The 23,668-nt window shown below is 35.1% G+C and overlaps 1 protein-coding gene across 1 annotated transcript in view; it reads left to right on the top strand.

Annotated features, from left to right (window-relative positions):
* PUDP (pseudouridine 5'-phosphatase) overlaps window positions 1-23,668 on the top strand; it is a gene marked incomplete at both ends in the record, with an annotated part of 61,364 nt that overhangs the window by 32,503 nt on the left and 5,193 nt on the right. Inside the window, one exon of the mRNA XM_079540816.1 lies at window positions 1,088-1,317. Within this exon, the coding sequence (XP_079396942.1) occupies window positions 1,088-1,317 (230 nt within the window). The remainder of the gene's footprint in view (window positions 1-1,087; window positions 1,318-23,668) is intronic.

Below are 23,668 nucleotides of genomic sequence, written 5' to 3'. Positions count from 1 at the left end.
TTTACTGAAATATATTTTCTGAGTAATGTAAATCTTTGCTCTCTGAAGGTGTTAGGTACAGCTATCTTATAGGTAGGAAAGTCAAAAAGTGAAGGTAAATACACACGTGTTTATGCACTGAAATCATGACCTGTGCTGAGAGCATATCAGAGAGAACCCTGAGTAAATAACCTTTCAGCAACAGCACTTTTCTGTGGCTGGCTACCTGCAGTAGAAATGTAGAGTAAACATGCACTGACAGATGAGCTGAAGCTTTGAAGCAGCAGGGCTGAAGATAATTAGCAGTCTAAAGAGAGGTATCGTGTTCAGAATGCTCCTATGAAGAAACATTGAAGGCTTTGCATGGGAGATTCAAAACTTGCACTGAATAACAAAGCGTGTTTCCTTCTTACAGTGGCTGCTGTATTTTCACCATTCTTGACATTAACCTTCGCTAGAAGATTGGAGCAGATTAAAATTTCTATCTATTGTGGTCAAGATGTTCATTACTCAGGGTTCACATCATCAATAGATAAAGCTCTGGTTTTAACACCTGTGATTGACAGCTCCACTTTTCTGTCCAATTGCTTTATCTAGTAATTGTAAAAAAAAAAAAATACTAAGCACTCTTAGGGGCTGGTTTAAACCAGTTGGATAACTGTTTCAAAAATTAAAGACTGTGCCAGTCAGTGAGAAGAGCATATTTCTTTGATATTTGTTTATTTATTCTTTTTTTCCAAGAACATAACTCTAGATATGTTTGAAATAATAAATGCTTATAGAGTTGAGGACATCAAGTAAGCTTCTTATGGGCATATAAATGCAATGGCTTTGAAGTTATTTTCAGCATATTTTGAGAAAATCATCATTTGATGTCGGAATCATTGTATACTTAAAGGAATATTCTTTGATGGAACAAGAACTTTTCCAGATATAGCAAGAAATCTCTTTGATACTAACCAGTCAGAATAGGTTGTTAAATTCAGTTAGACAACATTTTTGAAATATTGCTAAATATGTCATAAATAGGCAGAAATTTTAATACATATAACTGCAAATATGTATATATAAATATAGAATAAAATGTACATATCTATTTGTCTTGCAGGGGTCAATAAACTGATCCAACATTTACACAAACACAACATACCCATAGCTGTTGCCACTAGCTCAGCTGAAGTGACATTTCAGATGAAAACATCCAGACACAAAGACTTCTTCAATCTTTTTCATCATATTGTGCTGGGAGATGACCCTGAGGTGAAGGGTGGCAAGCCACAGCCTGATGCATTTCTAGTTTGTGCAAAGAGATTTCACCCTCCTGCACCTCCAGAGAAGGTAAGGAGGGGATGGAACAAATTGCCCGAATAATTTTTTTAATATTATAAATATTTAGATTAGGATTTTAAAGAATTTTTGAAAAATCAGCAATGTCTTCCCAACCCCCCACCCAGTGGTGCTTATATTGTTTAAGTTTGTTGGAAAGTCTTATTCCCCTTCACTGCATTATAATATTTGTAATGCAGATTACTCTGATTTACTGCATAGTGCTGTTCATAGGAAAGTTCAGTGATTTTCCTCTCTGAATAAATCTTCAAATATGACTTCACTACTCAAAGTTTAGAAAGAGTTATTTAAACATGGATCAGCTCACTTTTCACACCTTCCTGGCTGATTTAGCTAAATATTGAAGATACTTCTTGATAAAGAGGGGTATATATTTTTTCTAATCCATCTATTTACTTTTGCAATCTAAATCTCTGAGATCATATTTCTTGTTTTCTGATTTAAAGATGGTAAATTTGAGCAATCTGTAGCAATGTTTAGTTTCTCCTTCATATATAACTTTGCAAACTTGATTCTGAAATAGAAATCTGTAGGGAGAATATCTCAAAGATAAATTGGTAGTGAGAGTATGTGTTCACTTTTATTTCAAATAAAATTGTCATTCTCCTGAAAATATTTTTTTCACTTCTCGTCTATCCTGAGTGAAACATGAATTCTGATGTTTTGGAGTTTCATTACAGAAATGCATTGCATACTAATTTTTAACTTTGAGTGTTTTAGACTGTGATTACTGATTTCTCTGTAGGATTGTTGAGAAAATAAGGTGTGTGCAAAGATATAAGGAATGAGTAGATAAGATTCTTCAGCCTTTCATGTTCTAAGTTTTCACCCAGAGACCAACTGGTATTTGTGTTGTCTTGAAATGCAAAGTGAAATAATTTGCAATGAATGTGTCATAATGTAAACAGTGTTAACTAAACCTTTTTTCCTCTTTTCATTCTGAATATGTGAATCAACTTCATTTCAAAAACATACACCAATGTACTTGACCATTTGAATTGGAATTGTTTAGTCTGGAGAAGAGGAGGTTTAGGGGAGACCTTATTGCTCTCTTCAACTACCTAAATGGAGGTTGTAGTTAGGTGGGGATAGGACTCTTCTCCCATGTAACTGGTGAAAAGTAGAGGGGTAATGGCCTTAATTTGTGTGAGGGGAGGTTCAGGTTGGATATTAGGAAAAAAAAATTTCTCAGAAAGAGTCATAATGCATTGGAACAGGTTCCTGTGGAGGTGATGGAGTCACAACCATTGGAGCTTTTTAAGAAAAGGGTAGATGTGGCACTGAGGGGCATGGTTTAATGGGCCTGGTAGGGATAGTTAACAGCTGGACTAGACAATATTAGAATCATTAAGACTGGAAAAAGCTGTTCCTGTTCTGTTTCTATAAGGGGTCGGAACTCTCATGAAGAATCAGTGTGTCAAAAAAATTCCAAATGATTTAAATCTCTCTTAATTTAAAAGTGTATTTCCTAGCATTTTATTCCATTTCAAATTAATTAACCGATCTAACAGTTATGAATATTCTCTGCATCAGATCTAGTAAGAGCTCATTAAAATTTTTCAGACTGATTAAATGGCATTAGAAGTTGAGAGTCTCAGTGGACTTCTTATATCATAGAAAAAAGAAGCCCAAAATGAAATTCCTGGAGATGCTGTATCTTACAAAAGATATGATGAAAGAGTAATATAAATATAAATTCAGGGCATTGTGATTTTGGTCCAATATTAGTCTATATTGCACAAGAAAGCAGAGGATTTAGAAAGCTGGTATACCACATCATTTCTGTGAACTTCTGTAAAAAAGAATATAAAAAACCAAGTTTTATTTCTTACGCCTTTTTTCTTTCTTCTTTGTTTCCCTCTACTGAATCATTTCTATGAATCATTTCTACTGTGTGCATATAGTAGATGTATTTCAGTCACTATGGTTTTCAGATAAGGAGTTATTTTATTAGTATTATTTTTGTTATTTTTTATGTATATCTGGAAGTTGAATTTATTAAGAGTACTCTAAATAAGACAGAGAAATTACAAAGGCATGAACAGTCATTCTAGGCAATGCACTGAGCTGTAAATTAGAATCCCTGCTGTTGAAATCATATATTTTAGTCATTTTGTCTGCCTATTTTCCATTTTGTAAATAAATTGACACATACTTTTTTTCTGAGTGCTTACAATTCAAAAATGAGCCATTTTATTTTAGAAGTAACAAAAGCATTAAAAGGAAAATAGATATTTTTTCAGCGTAGTTCAAATATGCATAATTAGCTGTCTCTTCAGCCTTTGCTCTAGTCTAGTTTTTTTAATTAGGCCTTTTGTACCAATTTTTCTTCAGCCAAAACACTCTTTCAAATATTTATTTCCAATATCTATATAATGTAAGTGTCCAACCTTTTAGATGCATTGAATGAAGAGGAACTATCTTGGACCTGGACCGGTGTTTCAGTTGTTTGGCTGGACTGGTTGGTGGGGGAAGAGCCACGAATATGTTGGCATGGTGGCAGGGCATGGGGCACATTACTAGCTGTCCCACGTGTTGAACATGTCTGCTGTAAGTCATTTTGACGTACCCATGCTCTGTTGTCCGTCTTCTTGGAATCTCAGTTTTTACCAGTTATTTTTAGCATATTGCTAGATACTTGCTTTTTCCAGTGGAATAACCTCTGACCATAATGATCTCAGTAAACCTGACTTTCAAAGCATTAGACTTCAGTCAGTGGGGTAAGTAGTAATGTTTGTAGTATATATTACCATTGTTCTAGATGTGTTGAGAAGCAAATACATCTTGTGCCAGGAGCCACTTGCAGAGTGAAGAGGGAAAAATGTGTAATATTCTTTCTAAATTCTGGTAGTTTTTTAGATGAAAGACAGATAATTTTTCTTTTGTTCACCATTTTTTTTTTTTTTTTTTCTGAAGTCACTTTTCTATACTGGTGAATTTGGATAAAGCTGTTAGTAGATTGGAACCAGTAAAAAATATTCTGTGTTTTGCTGTCTCTCAGTGTCTCTATTATCCTTGCTGCATAGTGGCCAAATTCCTTATGAAATAGAAAAGTCCCTTCCTTGGTAGCAGTGAGGTTGTGTGATGGGGACACCAGTTCCTGGGAGATGGCAGATCTACTGAGTAACTGGCTCAGGGCTGTGAATCCACTCCTTTCTGCATAAGATTTTGGAACCAGTCCTCCTGTGTATGTGCTATGTTCTCAGATTTACAACAGTATGAGCAGTATGTGCTCAGATTTACAACAAAAACAGAATTCATTCCCTTGACAGATTAAGGTTAGGTATGACAGTTACTGTATTACTGTTAGCTTATGGAGTGTGAGTGAGAAATGAATGAAGTATGTCACTGCATTTGTGTATCCGGATTATTTTGGTTGTTCCATGCAGAAAATAAATAAAGTCTGAAAAAGTGTATCAGCTGACTTGAGATCAGGACATTTCCAGCTGTCTGCCTTCTAGCCAAGATGATGTCCAAAACATATTAGGAGACTCCCTTTCTTGCTCTATACTTTCTTGAGAAGTGAGATATATATATATATATATATTTTTTTTTTCTGTGAGTCCAAAATTGCCCAGCAATAGTCACAGCTTGTGTCTATTTCTCAGGAACTAAATATCTCTTGTGGTTACATGCTTGCAAAGCATAATTGGAAAAGTCATCCCAGGTCACTCCTAAACCATCAAGAAATGTTGACTCCATAGATGTTGTAGCAGAAATCTGGGACCATCATTTCTCTTCTGAAGCTAACCTGTGGAGAAGGTTGCCTTTGTCTTGGACACTGAATTTTATTTCCTAAAAAAAAAAAATCCGAAAAATAGCCTCTAGATCACTGTTTAAATTGACAATTCAGTCTTCCAGTTCTTGTGTTTCCCTAGTGAATGACCTACTTACAACAGGATATACCAGCTGTTGTTTTCTCCAGAATGTTCCTGGCCATGACATTTTTTCTGAATGCATAAAGCTTTAATTGTTCTTACTTTGCACTATGTCTGAAGACTTATTTACAGACTGCATTTGAGCAGGTTTTAATTTTATTATTTAGGATTGTTGCTGGCATAGCTCTTGAATTTTAATGATTATAGGGCAATGCAAAGTAATCAAGAGCATACCTTTAATATTTTGGTTTGTTTTATTAATAGAAATTATATATATATGCAACTACTTCATCATGTAACTACTACATCACCTACATATACATATACATGTACATCAACTACATATGTAACTACTTCATCATGTAAGATTCATCAACTGAATCTTACTATATAATCACTAATGAAAGATTCTCCATTAAAACTTATTCCTTCCTTGTTATATTATTTCTTGTATGCTCTAGATATGTGTGTAATTTGTTATATTTCCTGTAATCTTCTAGAACCTGGCTATCATCCCATTCTCAGGCATATCTACTGAAATCATCTCTTTTTTCTTTTATGTTCACACACTCTGACTCTAAGCATGTAGAACTTTTTTTCAGTACTGTATTTAAAATGTACAGCATACAGTCACCATTCATTTTAAATTACATGCTGGAATAACTAGTTCATGCCTGGTGATACAGTATCACACAAGGAGAATTTTAGTATCATAGCTGCATGTTTCCAGAAATAAACTTGGGGGTCTCAAAGAGTTTTTTAAGAGGCAAGTTAGGATTTTATTTCTATCTTGCAGGTTAGAGTGGGCAAAGGCATGAAACTAGTTTATCTGATTCAAATTCCTTTCTCCCCAAAAATTATTTTAAAAGGGCAAGCTAGTGCTTTTAATGAGTATTAAAGGAATTCAATCTTTGAAATAAAGAAACACGTTTTTTTGTGTTATTGGCTTATTATCTTGTTATCTATGTATTTCATTGTCTACAGAGAGACAACTACCAAATCCCTCATTGACTGGTAAAGAAAACACAATACTGGGAAGTGCAGCAATGACATCTCCATAGGATGGCTAAGATAAATTTAGCGCATGTCCTGAAAAAAAAATTTTTTCTCTCCCAGTTCTTCATGCAGATTTTTTTGTTTGTTTGTTGAAACTGTGCTAATATTGCCCTGGTGGAAATTAATTCTAAAATTAATGCTTTTAAATCAACGGAAATCTAGTTTTCAGCTAAAATGCTCATCCTGACTACAAATTATAGTGTCAGAAGAAAGACAGTTTAAGTATAAATCACATAGTTAAGCTTCTATTAGCATTACATCTTGGAATACAAAGATCTCAGCACTGTAGTGGAATATACTTTTCACGTAGTGGACAATCTATTGGCTGAATCCTGCACCTTCCTTAACTTCTAAATAGTCTAAGCGTATAGTCCTTATTTACATCTTCCAGGCTAATATGGTAAAGTCCATTGTGCTGAACTTCAGCTTCCAGCTTCGTAGGTCTGATGGTAGTTATATAAAGAATGCTAGATATCTGACCATAGCTTACAATGTAGGACATCTAAAGATCTGCTATGCACATGCACCCTTTCCCTTAGTTCATAATAGACCTTTTATTTAATTGTATTGTGAATATAAAATAGAGACTGTTTGGACATTGTGAGGGTTTTTGTTGTAGTCTGTGTTGTTGGGTGTTTTTTTGTTTTGTTTTGTTTGGGGGGGGAGGTTGTTTTTTATTGTTTTTTCTTTCAATTATCATGCTCTGAGTTCATGTGGTTAATTTTTATTTTTCCTCCCTCTTCTCCTGAGGCATGTGTGTTCATATATGCATGTACTCATACAAATACACCCTCCCCCATGCTGGCAGTCTTTATTATGTATTTGTGGAAGAGAAATGAGATGTTGCATGGCTTGAAAGTAATTTAGCTCTTAAGTGTTCCAGACATTGCCCTTGTTACTGCGCTGCATGTTTATTTATGGCTGTATTTGTCTTATGGAGATGGAAAAAGTCATTGAAATTCCATACAGAAAATAACCTGGTCAAGGTTTACTTTCACTTAACGTATCTGATTGGAAGAAGAAACAGAGATTATAATTGGCTCTTAGTCTTTGGGGTACCCTACTCAGGGGCAGGGTGGTAGGAATATATATTTTTTCCTTGCATTTGTCTCGATAATGTATCAAGCAGCTGCTAAGGGACTTGATGAAATGTGATGCAGAATAATAAATTATGTTCTGCAGGCTTTTATGCTCCTACGTGAGGTGAGTGTGTAAGTATAAAGAGATTAGTATAACTCCAAATTCTTAAAGCATTATATTCAGATTAGCAGGTCACTCAAGATGCATTACTAATTGTGTCAGGGAAATAATTATGGATATCATCATACAGTAAGGATGCATAGTAAGTAGTTAAAAAAAAAAAAAAAATTGCTCACTGATTTATCTTTCTTTCTTTCAAGACTGAGCATTTTTTTTTAAGATGCCAAAGGAAAAAAAATAGTAATTCATTGAATAATTAAATTTCAGCTAACAAAAATTTTCACAAAAAATGTTTTTTAATGTCTTCTGCATTACAGAAAGCATGAAGAAATTATCTTTCAAAAAGATCTAGTACGCTAATCCTCTCTGTGTTCCAGGTTACCTTTGTAATCACCCCAGAGCGTATTGTAACAATGCTTTTTTGGAACAAGTGAAACAAGGAATTGCATTGTTAGCAGTATTTTTTTGGTTGCTCTTTTTAAAATTATTATCATGGGAAAATCTCTGGAAATCTTTGAAAGACTAAAGTCTTTGTTGTGTTTATTGCACTGAAGAGTTTGCTTTCTTCTTTTATTTTTTAAGTTACATTATAAAGGTGTAATTCAGAGAGATGATATTTTTGGCAGGATTCTGTATATTCTATTCTGTGGCAAAGTCTGTGTTTTTTGGCATGTCTACAGAAAGCCTTTGTACAGGATCATGAGTTAACACTTGCAAATTATTTATAGTTTAAACAGGACAAAGTACTTGCTAAGGCTGATTGCTATATCACAAATAGGTGCACTTAAAAGATGATTTCAAAATATACTCCACAAAGGAATGTTTGGGATTTTTTTTTATTATTACTGTGATAGATTATTATTATTGTGATTTATTCCTTGTAACATATGGAATATCTGAAGTGACATGTTTATCAGCTAAAATATGTGCTTAACACTTCCATTTCGTCATCTCTTTATTTTGAATAATAGCGTGATTCAAAGCCAGTACATTAGTAGTCCAAGTTTACCTTCAGTCAGATTAAGTAGTTTTGTTTTGAAGTGGAAAACAATTCCAAGTAATGGTGGAAAATACTTTCCTTCTATTCCATCAAGAATAGTTATTTCTTGTCAAAATAGCGCTGAACATAAGAATTGCTGCCCATGTTCAGATTCAGTGCCCATTGTACAGTATAACATCTATGATGGCAGCTAAAACTATAGGCATAATAATTCCCTTTTAGCTGAAGAAGGTTAACTATATTCTATTATTCCTGTGCTAAGTTATTGAAAACTGTTTTTAAACAGAAAAAATACTTTTACTAAACATTTTACTTTATTCTCCTGATACTGCTGTCAACCAGAGACAATAAATTCTGTAAACCTTTTGCATTTCCTTTTCTGAGTTTCACATTCTTACTTCCTCAAAGTCAGCTTTCTTACATTATGAGTTACAAACACAAGCAGTTGATCGGTATTTTAAGTACTTACAAACATCTATCCTTATTTCTTGTTCCTCAAGTAAAACACTTTTTAGTCTGTTCAGACTCTTACCGTCCAAAAGATTGTTTTTCATCTGTGTTTTGCGTGTGTGAATTTTCTTCCCCATACGTTTATTGCATTTCTTCACACTCTTCCTCTCAAAAGACTTTCAACACAGAGTAATGTCTGTGCCCCCAGAGTACATAGAATGCTCCAGAGAAGAGCATTGTATATGTACATAGGTTGCTCTGAAAATAATGTCTCTTATTTATTTCCATGGAAACTACAATAGATACGAGGAGCACAATAAAATTATTTGAAAGAGCAGATTCTCAGCTACAAAGCGTTAATTTTTCAACATAGTCACCATCATTAGCTATGCATTTTTTGCCAGTGATGAACAAGAGCCTGTGTGCCATGCATGTAAAAATCTGCATGGCCATCCAGAACGTGGCTTATCTTTCATATTGCTGTTACCACTGCTGAAATGCACCACCCACCATGCTGGCATCTACTATTTGGATTCCTTAAACATTCAGCAAATGTCGGTGAATGTCAACACATACAATTTTTTCTACATGGGAGAATTCAATTACACACCTTCACTTTGTATGCACTTTCATGTCAGACATCATTTAGCCAGACTTCCCCTCTAATGCCATTTGTCAAACAGCAACAAAATGTAACAGAATATTGACAGGAAGGTTCAGTTTCTACTGCAATACCACCATCTGCCTCTTATTTTATGGGCCAGTATAATAAAATGACAGACCTTTTACACCTATCACCCGCATTATTTACTTTCTTTTTTTGTAGTAACTTGTGCAGTTTTTATTGTCAAGCTAAGGTATTTCATTGAGCTGTCTACAGTTATGTCTAATACTTAAACTTTATGTAACAAGATGTGCACATGACTTATTTCTTTTCCATATAATATGTATTAGATAAACTTCTTGACCTTTTTACTTCATTTGCCATTTGACTACTCAGAATAAGTTTCTTACAAATATTTCTCATCCCAGCTAACTCACACAACTTTAGTCATGGTAGACTTTACTAAATATATAGGCATACTTGTCCATAATTCTCTGGGCAGTAGGATTATTTTAAAATGAATCTATAGTTACTTTCTAAAATGGTAGCATTTGATAATATTAGAAATATTAATATCCTTCACTTCATAGTGAAGTTGCTTTACAGCCTCAAGGTATTTCTGACTAGCTGAGTAGATGAGATTTCATCCATTACTGAAAATGTTGTTTTATAGAAAATATTTGCCTCTGTTAGGAAATTGTACTTTTTCTCCTGAACACATATCCAGTCGTAGCAATCTGTTCAGTTGCTGTCTCTAGAAAGTGTTTGGATCCTCCACCTTTAGACTAAAGAGTAGAAAAATTAGAGACTTCAACCTATCGTCCTGAGCCTCAGAGCTCTTACAGATTAAAAAACAAAAGTTGCCAGGGGTAAAAAGCATAATAGTATGTGCCATATCTTATTGCGTTCCACTTTCAATAATGCAGTTTTCCAAAGTGATAGTCAAACAGAACCTTTTATTTGATGACAAATGATAGTGTACATCACACAGAACTCACTTGCAGCTTTAAAATTAGCTGTGACTTATTCTTTGAAGATCGCTTTGAATTGCAAATTTTTAATTTTTCAGTAAGAAAATTTCCATTGCAAAGATGTATTTTTTCCTTAAACTTCAGCAAAACATGCTTCCAGATTTTTTAAGTGTTTCCTTGTTTCCTTGAGGAGATAGTTTTATAATTTTAATATAACCAGATAAATTACAATCTCATCGTTTCCATGAGTTATATGGAGCATGTGTGTGGAAAGCTGAGGGTCCAACAGTCAGGTGTTCTAGGATTCAGGCATAATGTATGACTCTACTATACTATTAATATTAATAGTCTTGGAATGCTCCAAGTTTCCTGATATTTGTGTGCCATGGCTGCTCACCATCTACATCATAATGATCCTTAAATACACATTAACCTATGAGGGGGGAAAAAAAAGAAATCAAATTCATGTTTATTGGATGATAGGCATGGAATCTAATCTTGGCAAACGATAGAGTGCTGTTATATATGTAACCACGTAAAACTATAAGAAGTCAAGAGATGCCTTGTAGAAGCTACTCGTTCCCCACTACACACCACATTGTTTGGCATTTGGTTATTGCTGTGGATGTTCATAGTGAATGATTTTTCCAAGTTCCTATTTTAGAGGACCAGCAAGTATTCTCCCTCAGTTTTCCTCAGGCTTCATTAGTTAGCATTTTTTATAGAGTTAAGAACTGAATCAATCAGCTCTGCATTAGCTTTCAACTCTATTCTCTAGTCCAGCAAGGAGGAAAAATGTTATAAGACACATTTCAGTTAATAGCTCAGTGAAGGAGAGGGAGAAAAGAATGTACTGATGATTCCTGAAAGTGTATTTGTAAAGATACTGCTGGAAGAAACATGAAGAATATGTGCATGGAGATTGTACAAGACAAAGAAGTCAGCCTGATATTAGACACACAACTGAAAGTAGGAGGAGATAAAGAACGTAATTAAGTGAAAGGATAGAAGGTGCCTAGGGAATACGAGGAAATAAAAGCAAGACATACAATAATTGTTGGTAAGATAATGTAGGGCCTTGAAGGTGAAAACAAAAAGTTAAATTTGTTACTACATTAAGTAATTTATATTCTATATAGCTTCATTGTAAATTATGAAGAGTTAATAGCGTGTAGTAGGCCATTTGTCCTTAATGATGTCCCAGAAATTTTTTAGGGAGTGTAGATAAAGAGTCAGGAAACAGTAGGTAAGTTAACGATGTATATGCTGATATAGTAAAAGCATTTTTTCTCAGGAGCGTTAGTAGATGATGTGACAGAGCTAACATTATAGCAAAATCTCTTCAAACATTTAGGATGTTACCCTTCTAAATTTATAATCTCATGAAGATAGTGGAAAGAAAATTCAGCTGCAAATGTGTACTTTGGCATGTCTCTCAATGCAGAAAGGTTTTCCGTAGAAATACTGATGGCAGAGTTTTATTTCTATTCTGCTTTTCCTTAGCTAGTAATTTGAAGGCATTTGGACTATTTACTACTGTCCTTTTCTCTTGTCACTTGCTTTTATTTGTTTTTGTTTTTCATAACATCCTAACAATCACTTGAAGATCAACTATGCTTTAAAAATATTGGTTGATTTTGAGTAAGGTAATGGAAGACTTTTACTGATTCTTTGTTGAAATCCTAATTTTATGTCATTCATAGCTCTTCTTTACAGCTGCAGCATTAGTATATGACAGCCTGAAATTTTCTTATGATGATTAATATTCAGTGGAATAACTATCTTCTTGTTTCTTTGAAGTTTTTTAGGGGTTGATTTTGTTTTAATGTTACGATGTTAATGAAAGATGAATAAAATGTTCCAAAAGTCTATTTCAAAAAAAAAAAACAAAAAAAAACCAAACCAACAAAACAACATCAACAACAAACTATCTGTTCGGCATAGTCATCATAGTTTCTTTCAAATTTTCACATGTATCAATTCTTTACAAGAGCAATTCAGTCTTATCAGCTTTCATGCAATTTTTAAAAAGTATGTGGATTGATTCCTTAGCTTCTCAACTTACAGTTGAGTATGTGATCTGGCTTTGTATAAAGTGATTACGAGTAAGAGCTTCAGGCTCAATGTCACTCCAAGAATGAAGAAATCCATCACAGAATGCTCTATTTTAATAAAAGGATTTCAGTTACTCTACAGTATAAAGACATAATAATGCTTGTGGCATGCTGTGCTGTATTGCTTTAGGATCAAACTGAATATTGGAATAATAGCATCATGGAAAAGAAAGGAAAAATAGAATGTCTGATTTCAGTAACTCTCTTTCTCCTGTTGATTGCTGTATGTAGTATAATGTATGTTACAAAAGCTCTGAGTTATAAAGACCTGTGGAAAACTAGTTGAATTCCTGATCTTGCACGTTGGGGATCAAGCAGCATATATTAAAGAAATTTGGATAGAATTGGATGGAGCATAAGGAATATATACCACAGGATGCAGTCATTCAGTTATCTAATTAAATCTCATCTAAAGAACCACAAAAAGAGTGCAGAGGAGCAAAGGAAGGTGGAGAATCCTAAATTGTACCCTGCAAGTCAGCTCCCAGACCCATCACAGACACCCACTTTTCTGTAGATGACAAGGAAGTGAGACTACATTTTTGGAGCTTAGCTACCTATTTATGTAAAACCACTGCAGCAGCAACCTAGGAGACATGGATTCAGGAGCAGCTTCTAACATCTGAGCCCAGCAATTGGAGGGATCTGTACTGTGTATATGAAAATATGCCAGCACCAGAACTTCATGCTCTGTTATCAGAGAGGGGAATAAAATGAGGCTATTTGTGGTTGTCTGGGGTCATGAGAGAGGTGAGCGTAGCTATTGATCTGTGTGAGTAGTCATTATGTTTATATATGTGTATGTATGTGCCTACTGGGCACAGTCTCAGTACTGCTTGGATCAGGGCAAACAGGTCTACAGCTGCTTCCCTCTGTCAGATTAGGACCTATTCTTGAACAATATTAATCTGTTCCCTAATATTACTTTAGACTGCATAGAAGTAGACTAAATAACTGTTTTAGGTTGGTCCATATAAGTATTTCAGTCCTGTTTCAGACTTCTAATAAACCTCCTCCTTTCTAAATATTTGTCACAGTCTTTTGAACTTTTCCACTCTACTTTCCTTGGTGTAGTAGAAAGATCTGTGCTGTCTTCTCCCGTATTTTCTGCTGTAGTTTTTTTAATCAATTCTTGCTCCATTTGTTCCAATCTGGGAATATTACCTTAGTTTCACTACCTTTCCCACCCTTTGCATCAAGAAGTGGAATATCCTCATAGTCAAGACATAAACTAAGAGACTAAAAGATATATAAAGTTTATATTGTAATTAAATCATCTGAGTTTATGGTAGTACTATTCTAGAAAAATCTTCCAGTTGTTCTATTACCTATTAATTTCTTTTGTATAGCAGAGATGCCAGGGAATTAAGTGTTCAAAAAAGGAAACATTTCCCTTTGGCACAGCAGACAGGCCGTTCTGTAGGTAGTAATTGTTCCAGCATGCAGTAGGTGTGAAAAAATATTGTATCAATAATACTCCAGAAACAATTCTTAATGCTCTGAGGGTTTGAAAACTAAAGCAAAGGAATGCTGAAGGATATTTAATACATTAACTCTTCCACAGAAGCATTATAGTTTGAACTAACCTTACAAAGTAACTAATCCAGTCCTCTTATTAAGACAGTACTGAATTCAGACCAGGTTACTCCAGGTTGTAGAGTCAGTTCTAGAAAACTTCCAAGCCTGAAGCTGATACATTTTTGCTGGACAATGTTTTCTAGTGCCTAATCCTTGCTATGACCTTTGTTTTTTTCATTTTATCTAGACACAACCTTACCTATAATCAATTTATGACCTCACAGAATGAATATGATCCCATATCTATACAGTGTACCCTGATAAATTGTCTATCTTCATCTTCTTGGTAATGTCCTCGGAGAGATTGGGCAGTTGCATTAGGTCCTCTCTTCCTCTGAGCTGAACAAGCCCAGCTCTCCCTCATCATTTTCTCACAGGGCAAGTGCTACATTCCCAATCCATCTTGGCAGCCCTCTGCTGGACTTTCTGAAGTGTATAATCATCCTTTTGTTTGCTTTTTCTTTCCTAATTTTAATGACTGATGAACTTTTCAAATATAATTCTAGCATATTTGAGGATTTCAATAGTAAATTGTAATATGATTTTATAGCAATATCTGACTAATTTAAATTATGAGCCAAATAACCTTCCACAGTGATTTAGATTTCCTTGGAGTTCTTTCTTGTTTTCTACGTTTCAAGATTTGGAAAGCAAACAGAAACCTGAAACTTCTTTTATCTTTTGTTTATGGTTGGGGAGTTTCATAGCACTCCCTATGCTAAATACATGAAGTAAATGTGGAGCTGAGGCCCTATTTCCTGTTATCCACCCATCAGTATTGTCTAAATGTAGGGGTCTTTACATAATATGGGCAGAGGTCATCTTCCTCTAAGAATTGTGGTATTTAGATATTCATTTTAAATGCCTTTAATTTCTATACCTCTGTTTGTTTTGTTTGATAAAAGTTATTGGCACCATTTTTTTTTTCTTTCATTAATTTTGGAGGCAGTCACCATGGAAGTCTTTCAATTTCAAAGTTTACATTCCTTGAATATCACAGCGTATATAGGTTCCTGAATGTTTCTTTCTTTGTTTCTGTTTTATTTAGAATTTCTTTATCTAACTTTTCTTCCTTCTTGCTTCAAGGAGAAGGAAAGGGGCCGATTCCTTGTGGAGAATCTGAAATGAACTACAATTGTATACATTGTAAAATTGCTTTTATTTGACAGTTTAGTAAATCTGAATTGAAGGTCTGAATGTTGGAGACGTTAAAAACTTATGCTGCCTGACAAAAACAAACCAAGTACTTTTTATTTCTTTATAAATACATAGACAATAAATATGGTTCTCATATTTTATTTGCAGATGCCTCTATTAATGAGTTCCATTTCATACAAATGAAAATTGCCTTAATTTGCAAGAACTTATGGTGTTTTTTTGCACCATTTCTCATGGTGCAGTGAAGTACCAAACCTGTTGACACATAAGCTTCTGCCAGTATCAATAAGCTTATGTATATTAGAGAATTTATATCTACTTTTTCAAACCTACCTTTGTGTTGGTTGTGTGGATTCATCTTTTCTCACTTTCATTCATAGGCCCTGAAACAAATCTACCTTATTATGCCAGCTGCACCAACAAAGATTACTAGAACTATTTTGAGTAAATGTCTTGAATGTGATATTGCAAAAGTATTTAAAGCTGGGCTACTGATTTTGTGTTTGATTACAACAAAAAATAAATTAAAAAAATTGTCGTTCAGAAACAAATTTTTAATAGAACATGGGAGGAGACTGACATGAATGAAAACAAAAATCTGTCTAATTGTTCCTGTACGCCTTCTTCAAACTCTGCAACTGTTAATGAGATGGAAGCACTTGAAGAAAACAGCAGGCATTGGCCTATTAGTATCAGTGATACACTGTACTGTATCTGATACATAATTCATTCATGTTACTTTAATATCTGTTAACACTGTCACACACAGTGGCAGTGTGGAATATGAATTACTCCTTATTTTGCTAGATCTGTGGGACATTTAGCAAAGAATACATTTTTTAATTAGAAACTATTCAGCAGGCAAAGTATAATTGCATATGTTTCTATTAGACTGAAAAATTAATTACAGTGGAAACTTACAAATACTGAGAATATCAGATGTCATGGAATTTAAAACTAATAACCTAGTCTGGGGAAAACCTTGGTAAACTGTATTGTATCCTGTCCTGCTGGATATCCTCTTAAGGGTTTGTTTCAGTCATGACCTAGTATTGTGGTAGAAGCCTTTTCTCCCCATCCTTTCCTGAATTACAATTGATATTTTGACAGCATTTGATGTTAGCTGTATAAATTCATAGTTTTATGTCTGTATATAGTCATAAACACAGATACACATTTTAAACTGTATGCTGCGTATGCAAGTGCATATAATAACTGTTTTAAATTCTGCACCCTGATAGAAGCAGGCTGTCACAGATCCATAGACCCACATCCAAACAGCATTGAGGCTGTGTATTTTTAGTAGTAACGCAAATATGTGTACTTATACAATACACATATATACATGCCTCCCCCACAGAACAGCATTAACACCCACTTGATTCCTCCTGCCCTTTAGGTATTTGTAAGCATCAATAAGATTCCCACAGGTCCAGCCCTCTCAGCCTTTCCTTATGAGGGAGATGTTCCAGGTGCCAAATCATCCTTGTAGCTGCCCACTGTACTTTCCCTAGAAGTTCCCTGTCTTTTTTGAACTGAGGAGCCCAGAACTAGACACAGTAGTACAGATGTGGCTACGCCAGGCTGGAGTAGAGGGGATGATCAGCTCCCTTGATCTGCTGGCCACTCTCTATTTAATGCACCCCAGGAGACCATTGGCCTTCTTGGCCACCAGGGCACACTGTTGGCACATGGGGAACCAGTTGTCCACCAGGACCCCCAGGTCCTTCTCCGCAGAGGTGCTCTCCAGCAGGTCATACCCTAACCTGTACTGATGCATATATATTTTTTTTCTTCCCAGATGCAAAACGCTGCACTTGCTCTTGTTAAACCTCACCAGATTTCTCTGTCTGCTATGGATAATAGAAGAGAAATGATACAGCTCATTAAGTCATTTTGTAGCTTTTTATTGGTCTTCCTCCAGCATGTCTATCTCTCTCATACTGGAAACCCAGAATAGGACAGAGGACTCCAAGTGTGGTCTTACCAGTGCTGAGGGGAAGGATCCTCCTTAAACAGCACTCCTCCTTAAGCAGCCCAGTGTACCACCAGTCTTCTTCCCCTGAAAATACATTACTGGTTCATGGTCAGCTTGGTGTCCACCAGCTATTGTGATTACTTATTTTTGAGAGGATGGAATCAACTTCTTCTTTCCTGTTCAGAAATGTACAGCCATACTCACTGGTGTAGGGACAGATGGCACTGTAATGAAACTTCTAAATTTAAGGGTTTGAGTGACAAATGTGCAAAAGACATAGTAAAAACATATTGCTAAGCGACCATTAGAGAACTTATGATGAGGAGAAAGAAAAGTCCCATCAGAAAATCTCTCAATCACCACAATACTCATGTAAGCTCTTTGCATTTCTTCACAGTTAAATCAAAATTAAATTGCCTTCTCCACTAACTTTTGAAGTCTACATACAAATAAGCAACTGCAAGAGAGTTTAGGGTTAGGTACTTAGAAAGTTTTGGGGGAAGAAAGCTAAGTACTTTCTGCTTAAGATCAGGCCACCCCTTTCACCAGCTCCTCTTTGCTTTTAAAAAACAAATCATGCCTATTTATATGTTAGCAAAACTACTGTAGCATATTGGAGACAGTGATTTACATTGTTCTAACCATCACTACACACGAACTGAGAGAATGCACCTCTTATTACAGCAACGTGATCACTTCTGAAATAGACACTGCCACAGTTACTGCCACAAATTCTTCTGGTTAAATTGACAGGAAGCTGAGTGGCATGAGCAGCATTTTGCTGATAACTTGGAAGTTTCTGCTTCCAGTCAGTATATAAGATTCCCTGGGGAAAGTAGACTTCATCAGGTATGTCAAGATGACAAAGTATCACTGCCATACAATCTATTGGAAGATATGTTCTGGCGACCAGGTAAAAAGTGCTGTGACTACAAAAAAAAGAGAGAGGACAAGCTGTCAGGTGAAGAAGTGAAAGACGAGTGGTAGTATTTTCTTTCTACGATATTTCAAAACTTTGCATGTTGGTTTCAACTATGTCTAGTGAGACATATAGGTAAGATTCAGCACTGAATACAGAAAATGTATAAATCAGAGAGTAAATATGAAGACCAAGAATGGAAATTTCTCTTCCATACATAAAGATTGTCTTAGGATATATGTTCTGAGTTTTCTGGTCTTGAAGGTGTGGCTAAACACAACTGGTTTTGTTTGAGGGTTTGATAAAAAAAAAAAAAAAAAAAAAAGGTTTTTTAAAAAAGTAAAAAAAGTAAAAGTAAAGTTTTGCCTCTTATTTTATTATATTAGTCCAGGATGTCAGAGGCAGATGGTGGTGGCATGGCAATAAAGGTTGAACAGTCCCACCAATATTCTGTTGCATTTTGTTGCTGTTGACAGATGGCAGGAGAAGAGCAGTCTGACAAAATGGTGTCTGATTTGGAAGCATGTAGGAAGCAAAGGTGTGCCATCGAATTCTTCCATGCAGAAAAAAATGGCATGAATTGACATTCATCGTCACTTGCTGAATGCTTATTGAGACTAAACAGTGATAGCACAGTGAGGCAGTGGGGGAGTGTGTTTCAGCAGTAACAGTAACTGTGGGTCATTTCTGCAGGTCTAGATTTTTACAATCACAGCCTACAGACTCGTGTTCATTGCTGGTGACTATGTTGAAAGCTATTGTTTTGTAGCAGAGAATTTGCTCTCTCAAATTGTATTATTATGCTCTTTGTATCTGTTGTCTTTTCCATGTAAATGAAGAAGAGACATTACTTTAGAAGAAACTACATATTTTTCAAAGGTTTTTCAGTCCTACTTTTATCAGCTTGAACACAGGGGCTTGGACAGAAAAGCAAGTTTTTATTATTTCTAAGAGTATGTGGACATCTGTTATCCATAACATATAGAGAAAGTTGATAAAGCTTAACAAGAGCAAGTGTAGAGTCTTGGGGAGGAATAACTACATGCTTCAGTACAGGTTAGGATATGACCTGTATGGCCCTCTCTATGCTGGAGAGGACCTCTGTGGAGAAGGATCTGGGTGTCCTGGTTGACAATCGGTTCCCCATGAGCCAACAGTGTGACCTTGTGGCCAAGAAGGCCAAGGGTCTCCTGGAGTGCATTAAGTAGAGCGTGGCCAGCAAGTCAAGGGAACTGATTCTCCCCTCTACTCCAACCTGGTGTAGCCACATTTGTACTACAGTGCCTAGTTCTGGACTCCTCAGTTCAAGAAAGACAGGGATGTCCTAGAAGGAGTCCAGCAGAGGGACACAGAGATGATTAAGGGGCTGGAGCATCTCTGATATGAAAAAAGGCTGGGTAACCCGGGTCTGTTCAGTCTGGGGAAAAGAAGACGGAGAGGAGATCTGATAAATGTTTATAAATATCTACAGGGAGATGGGAGGCAACTGGATGAGGCCAGGCTCTTCTTGGTGGTGTGTAGTGATACTTCAAGGAATAATGGCCTAAAACTTGAACATGGGAAGCTCTTTACAGTAAGGGTGATGGATCACTAGAATAGGTTGCCGAGAGAGGTTGTGTAGTCTCCTTCTATGAAGATATTCAAAATCCGTATGGATGTCTACCTATTGTAGGGTACCTGCTTTAGCAGAGGGGTTGGTCTCCATGATCTCTCGACATCCCTTCCAACCCCTACGATTCTGTGATTCTGTGATAACATGGAAGTGTAATAACAGCAATCAGCTTTAGACTAGCAGTTTCAGCAGTTACAGTCAAATGGATTGAAAGAAATCAACTCTCATGTCTTTTCCAAAGGCTCACTCAAACTGATGAATTTCAGCAAATGCAGAATGGCTGATCCATTAAGTAACTAACAATTCTTACTTTTAATATAAAATCATTGTTGTGTTGGATGAGCAAGTGGTTTGCACTGAAGCATATTTTGATGACTTTGCTCATGAGAGGTCAATTTATAGGCAGATAAGTGGGAGATTAAAATAAAAAGGAAGGAACATCTCTACCTATCATTGGTAACAAACCATTATTTTGGCATAAATTTTGAAAATACCTTCCTGTAAGAGGTTAGAATTCTGATTAGAAAACAATGTTCTAATTTTTTCACCTTTGATTTTGTCTTAAATATGTGTATGGAATTTAATTGTTTATGATAGACATATATTTAACTGAAGGAACTTTCCTTTGAACAGAAGTAACAAACTATTTTTATGATAAACAATTACTATTATTACAATTGCAAGTTCATATTTTAGTGGAAACAGTAATTTGAAGAGCAGTAACTTCAAAAGAAAACATTTATGTAATTCTGTTTTAGTAAATGTTCTCTCAAATGACCCGAGTCAAACCGTTATATAAATGTGTTTCAAAATATGAAGATTATGAAGGATTTTTTTTTCCTTTGAAATTTACAAAATCCATTTTCCAAAACAAGATTTTAAGATTCAGGGCAGGTGCTTGCTAGAATTCAGCAAATTCGGATTCTGTATTTTTTCCGACTTTTTTTTTTTTTTTGCTTTTGTGCTTTGTTGTCCATCTTTGTCATAAAATACATATATATTCAGAACAGACAATAGCCATTTTAAAGATAAGTACTTGTTTACCAAAGTTGAAATGTGTAGGTAATTATAATTAATTTTTTTTAGTGTTTTGTTTAGGTTACTTAAAGTTCCTAGTTTATGGCTTCATGCTATGAGCTTGTGCTTATGCTTGAGCTTATGCTGTGAAATTTAAATATTTTCTAAAAGATAACCTTGAGCTCTTTGAAGTTTGAAAGAAAAAAAAACTTTTTTTTTTTTTTTTTTTTTCCCCAGAAAACTGACTATGAGGAATTAAAGTGTGGCACAGATATATCTCATGAAGCCACTAGACTAGTGAGAATGTGTAGTGTACAGTTTAATGCAAAGGTCATTCTGAGATAAATAAATACCTATTCTATGACTTTTATTTCGCTCCTACTGAAAACCACTTTCACTATAGGATGGGGGAAATAGAGGAATGGGTTGCCTGAAAGTGTGGAGATACTGAAAGCTCAACCAGTCAAGTCCCTGAGCAGCGTATGTTAACTGGACATGCTTTGAGAAGGATCTGTGACTAAATCGCCTCCAGAGATCCCTTCAAGTGTAAATTATTCTGACTTTACACTCAAAATGCAACTATATGTGTGTGTGTTCTGTGTTACCTGTCCAGAAAGTCAATGGTTTTAGTAAATGTGCTTCAGTGTGGAAGGGAAGGCAGCACGGATCAACTAGGCCATTGCACAGAATTCCTTTTTCAGTCTACTTCTACACTTCTACTACTTCTAGAGCTGTGACATTAAAAAAAAAAAAAAAAAAAAAAAAAAAAAAAAAAAAAAAAGGGCATGTTATGCTTTTGAATAGAATAGCTTCAGTAGAGAGCATACTAAGTATTTGCCCTGTGTCCTCCATAAAAGAACAATATTCTTCTATTGCTAATCCAAGCCACAGTTGATTGAGTTAGAATTCTGAATTCTGCTGTGGGGATAATTGGGTACTGTTTCAGAAATGCCTGGGAATTTCTTGTGGCCTCTAACACGAGTTACCATACAAAGTTCTCAGTGTGCTGTCCTCTAAACACACAATCCTCTATAAAAAGAATGCTCCGTCCATCCGGAATTATCAGAATAACCCCGCATGTAAATGTCACCTTCTCCTTGCTTCACAGAGCCGCTGTGTCTGGATCAGACTGTCACTCACACAGGCACTTTCTCTCACTTCACTGAATCTTGAAAATAAGCAAGAAATTTGAAATTTCTCCTTGTTCTTCCTCTTCCCCATTCAAACTGCTTCAATCTTTCTGGCCCACCTTAAGATAACTTCTGATGAACTGGTTTGTGAGACAGTAGCTGCTAGTATGAGCTTAAATGTGGATTAGCATTTTTGCTGGATATGCAGAGTAATGTAATAATGTGCAGTTGTAACACTTTGGTGTGATGTTGGTTGTATTTCAGTTCTGCTAATGACTTTTTATTTTTCAACTTGTAGATTTTCTAGTAAATAACTTGATTCTTATACTGACTTGCACAGTATAATACTAGCGAGTTAATAAAAATCTGAATTAAATAGCCAATGCACATGTAAATTCTGAACAATGTTTGATATGAATCACACAGAATGGTGGCTTGTAGTTGGTATTCCTGATATGCTGATGCTTAACTTGAGTATAACTTTTCAGGTTTTTTGTTCAGTTGCTGTATCATTTAAAAACACCTTGGCTTGCTTCTGAGTACTTTCTTAACAGAAGGAACTTGGGGTGGGGAGAGAAGGTGGGTAGAGGGGGAGGAAGAACTGTAAACTGTGTGACATGCTTAAGCAGTATGTTTAATATTGCTCTTTTATCCCTGGCAGATGTCCTTTAAGTAAAATGAAGTGTAATTCACTGTTTCTACTGAGAATTCCCACTGTTTTCCAGAAACAGATTAAGTCCAAAAATTATGAAACATTAATCAAATTATTTGTTTTTATTGTTGTTTTTGTTATTAAGTGTTCTGAGTTAACAAAGTCATAGACCAAAATTGCAAATACTCTTGCTGCTTAAAATGCATTTATTCAATATTGTTTGAGTAAGTCTGCTGGTAAATGGGTTACAGAGAAATATATTTTTTCCCTTGTTTCTAGATACTCTTTGTATGTTAAAGAGTAAGAAAAAAGGAATCACAAGTTACCTAAATAATAGCCTACCAGCTCTGTTGTGACATGATAGTGAAGTTGTTGGTGATTTCTCTTGTTTTTTAATAAGGGATGTGGATGAGTCGACATTGTATTCCAAATTATATTATAGTTCTTGAAAATTCATAGATCACTCATATTAGTAGCATTGGGTCAGGAATGGTGGAACTGTTTTGAAAATCTGAAAAAGAAAAAATAGCAAAGTAAAACTTGTTGAACAAAACAAAAAAAACAGAATGCTATTATCTTTCAGAGTAAGAATTTCTTAGATGCTATTTAGATTTTAATATAACCACAGGGTATTAACTAGGTTTGTTTATTTGTTTTTTGATAGTTTTTGTTTTTTTATTATTTTTATTATTGTTATTTTTATTATTAAAGAAGGAAAAATGCTTCTGGAATTCAGAGGACAAATTATCAGTAGAAACAAAAGACCACCCTCTAGTTAGCAAAGATTAACAGCATATTTCTGAAACCAGTGTGAGCTAGTTGGTCAGTTTCATTTGAAGGCCTGTTTTGGAGATGATTTGTTATCCACTGAGTTCAATAGAGCATTTGTTTTTAAAACGGTATGATAGAATTTTAATTAGGCTTTAAATGTTTATGGAAGACTACATTGTGCGTGTCTACATAAATTAATGTTTCCAGATTTTCCAGGTTTTCCAAATTTTAAAAATAGCTTAATATGCTTTTGT

The sequence above is a fragment of the Tetrao urogallus genome (genome assembly GCF_951394365.1).
Source record: "Tetrao urogallus genome assembly, chromosome: 1".
NCBI lineage: Eukaryota > Metazoa > Chordata > Aves > Galliformes > Phasianidae > Tetrao > Tetrao urogallus.
This window is presented reverse-complemented; position numbering and strand designations above follow the sequence as displayed.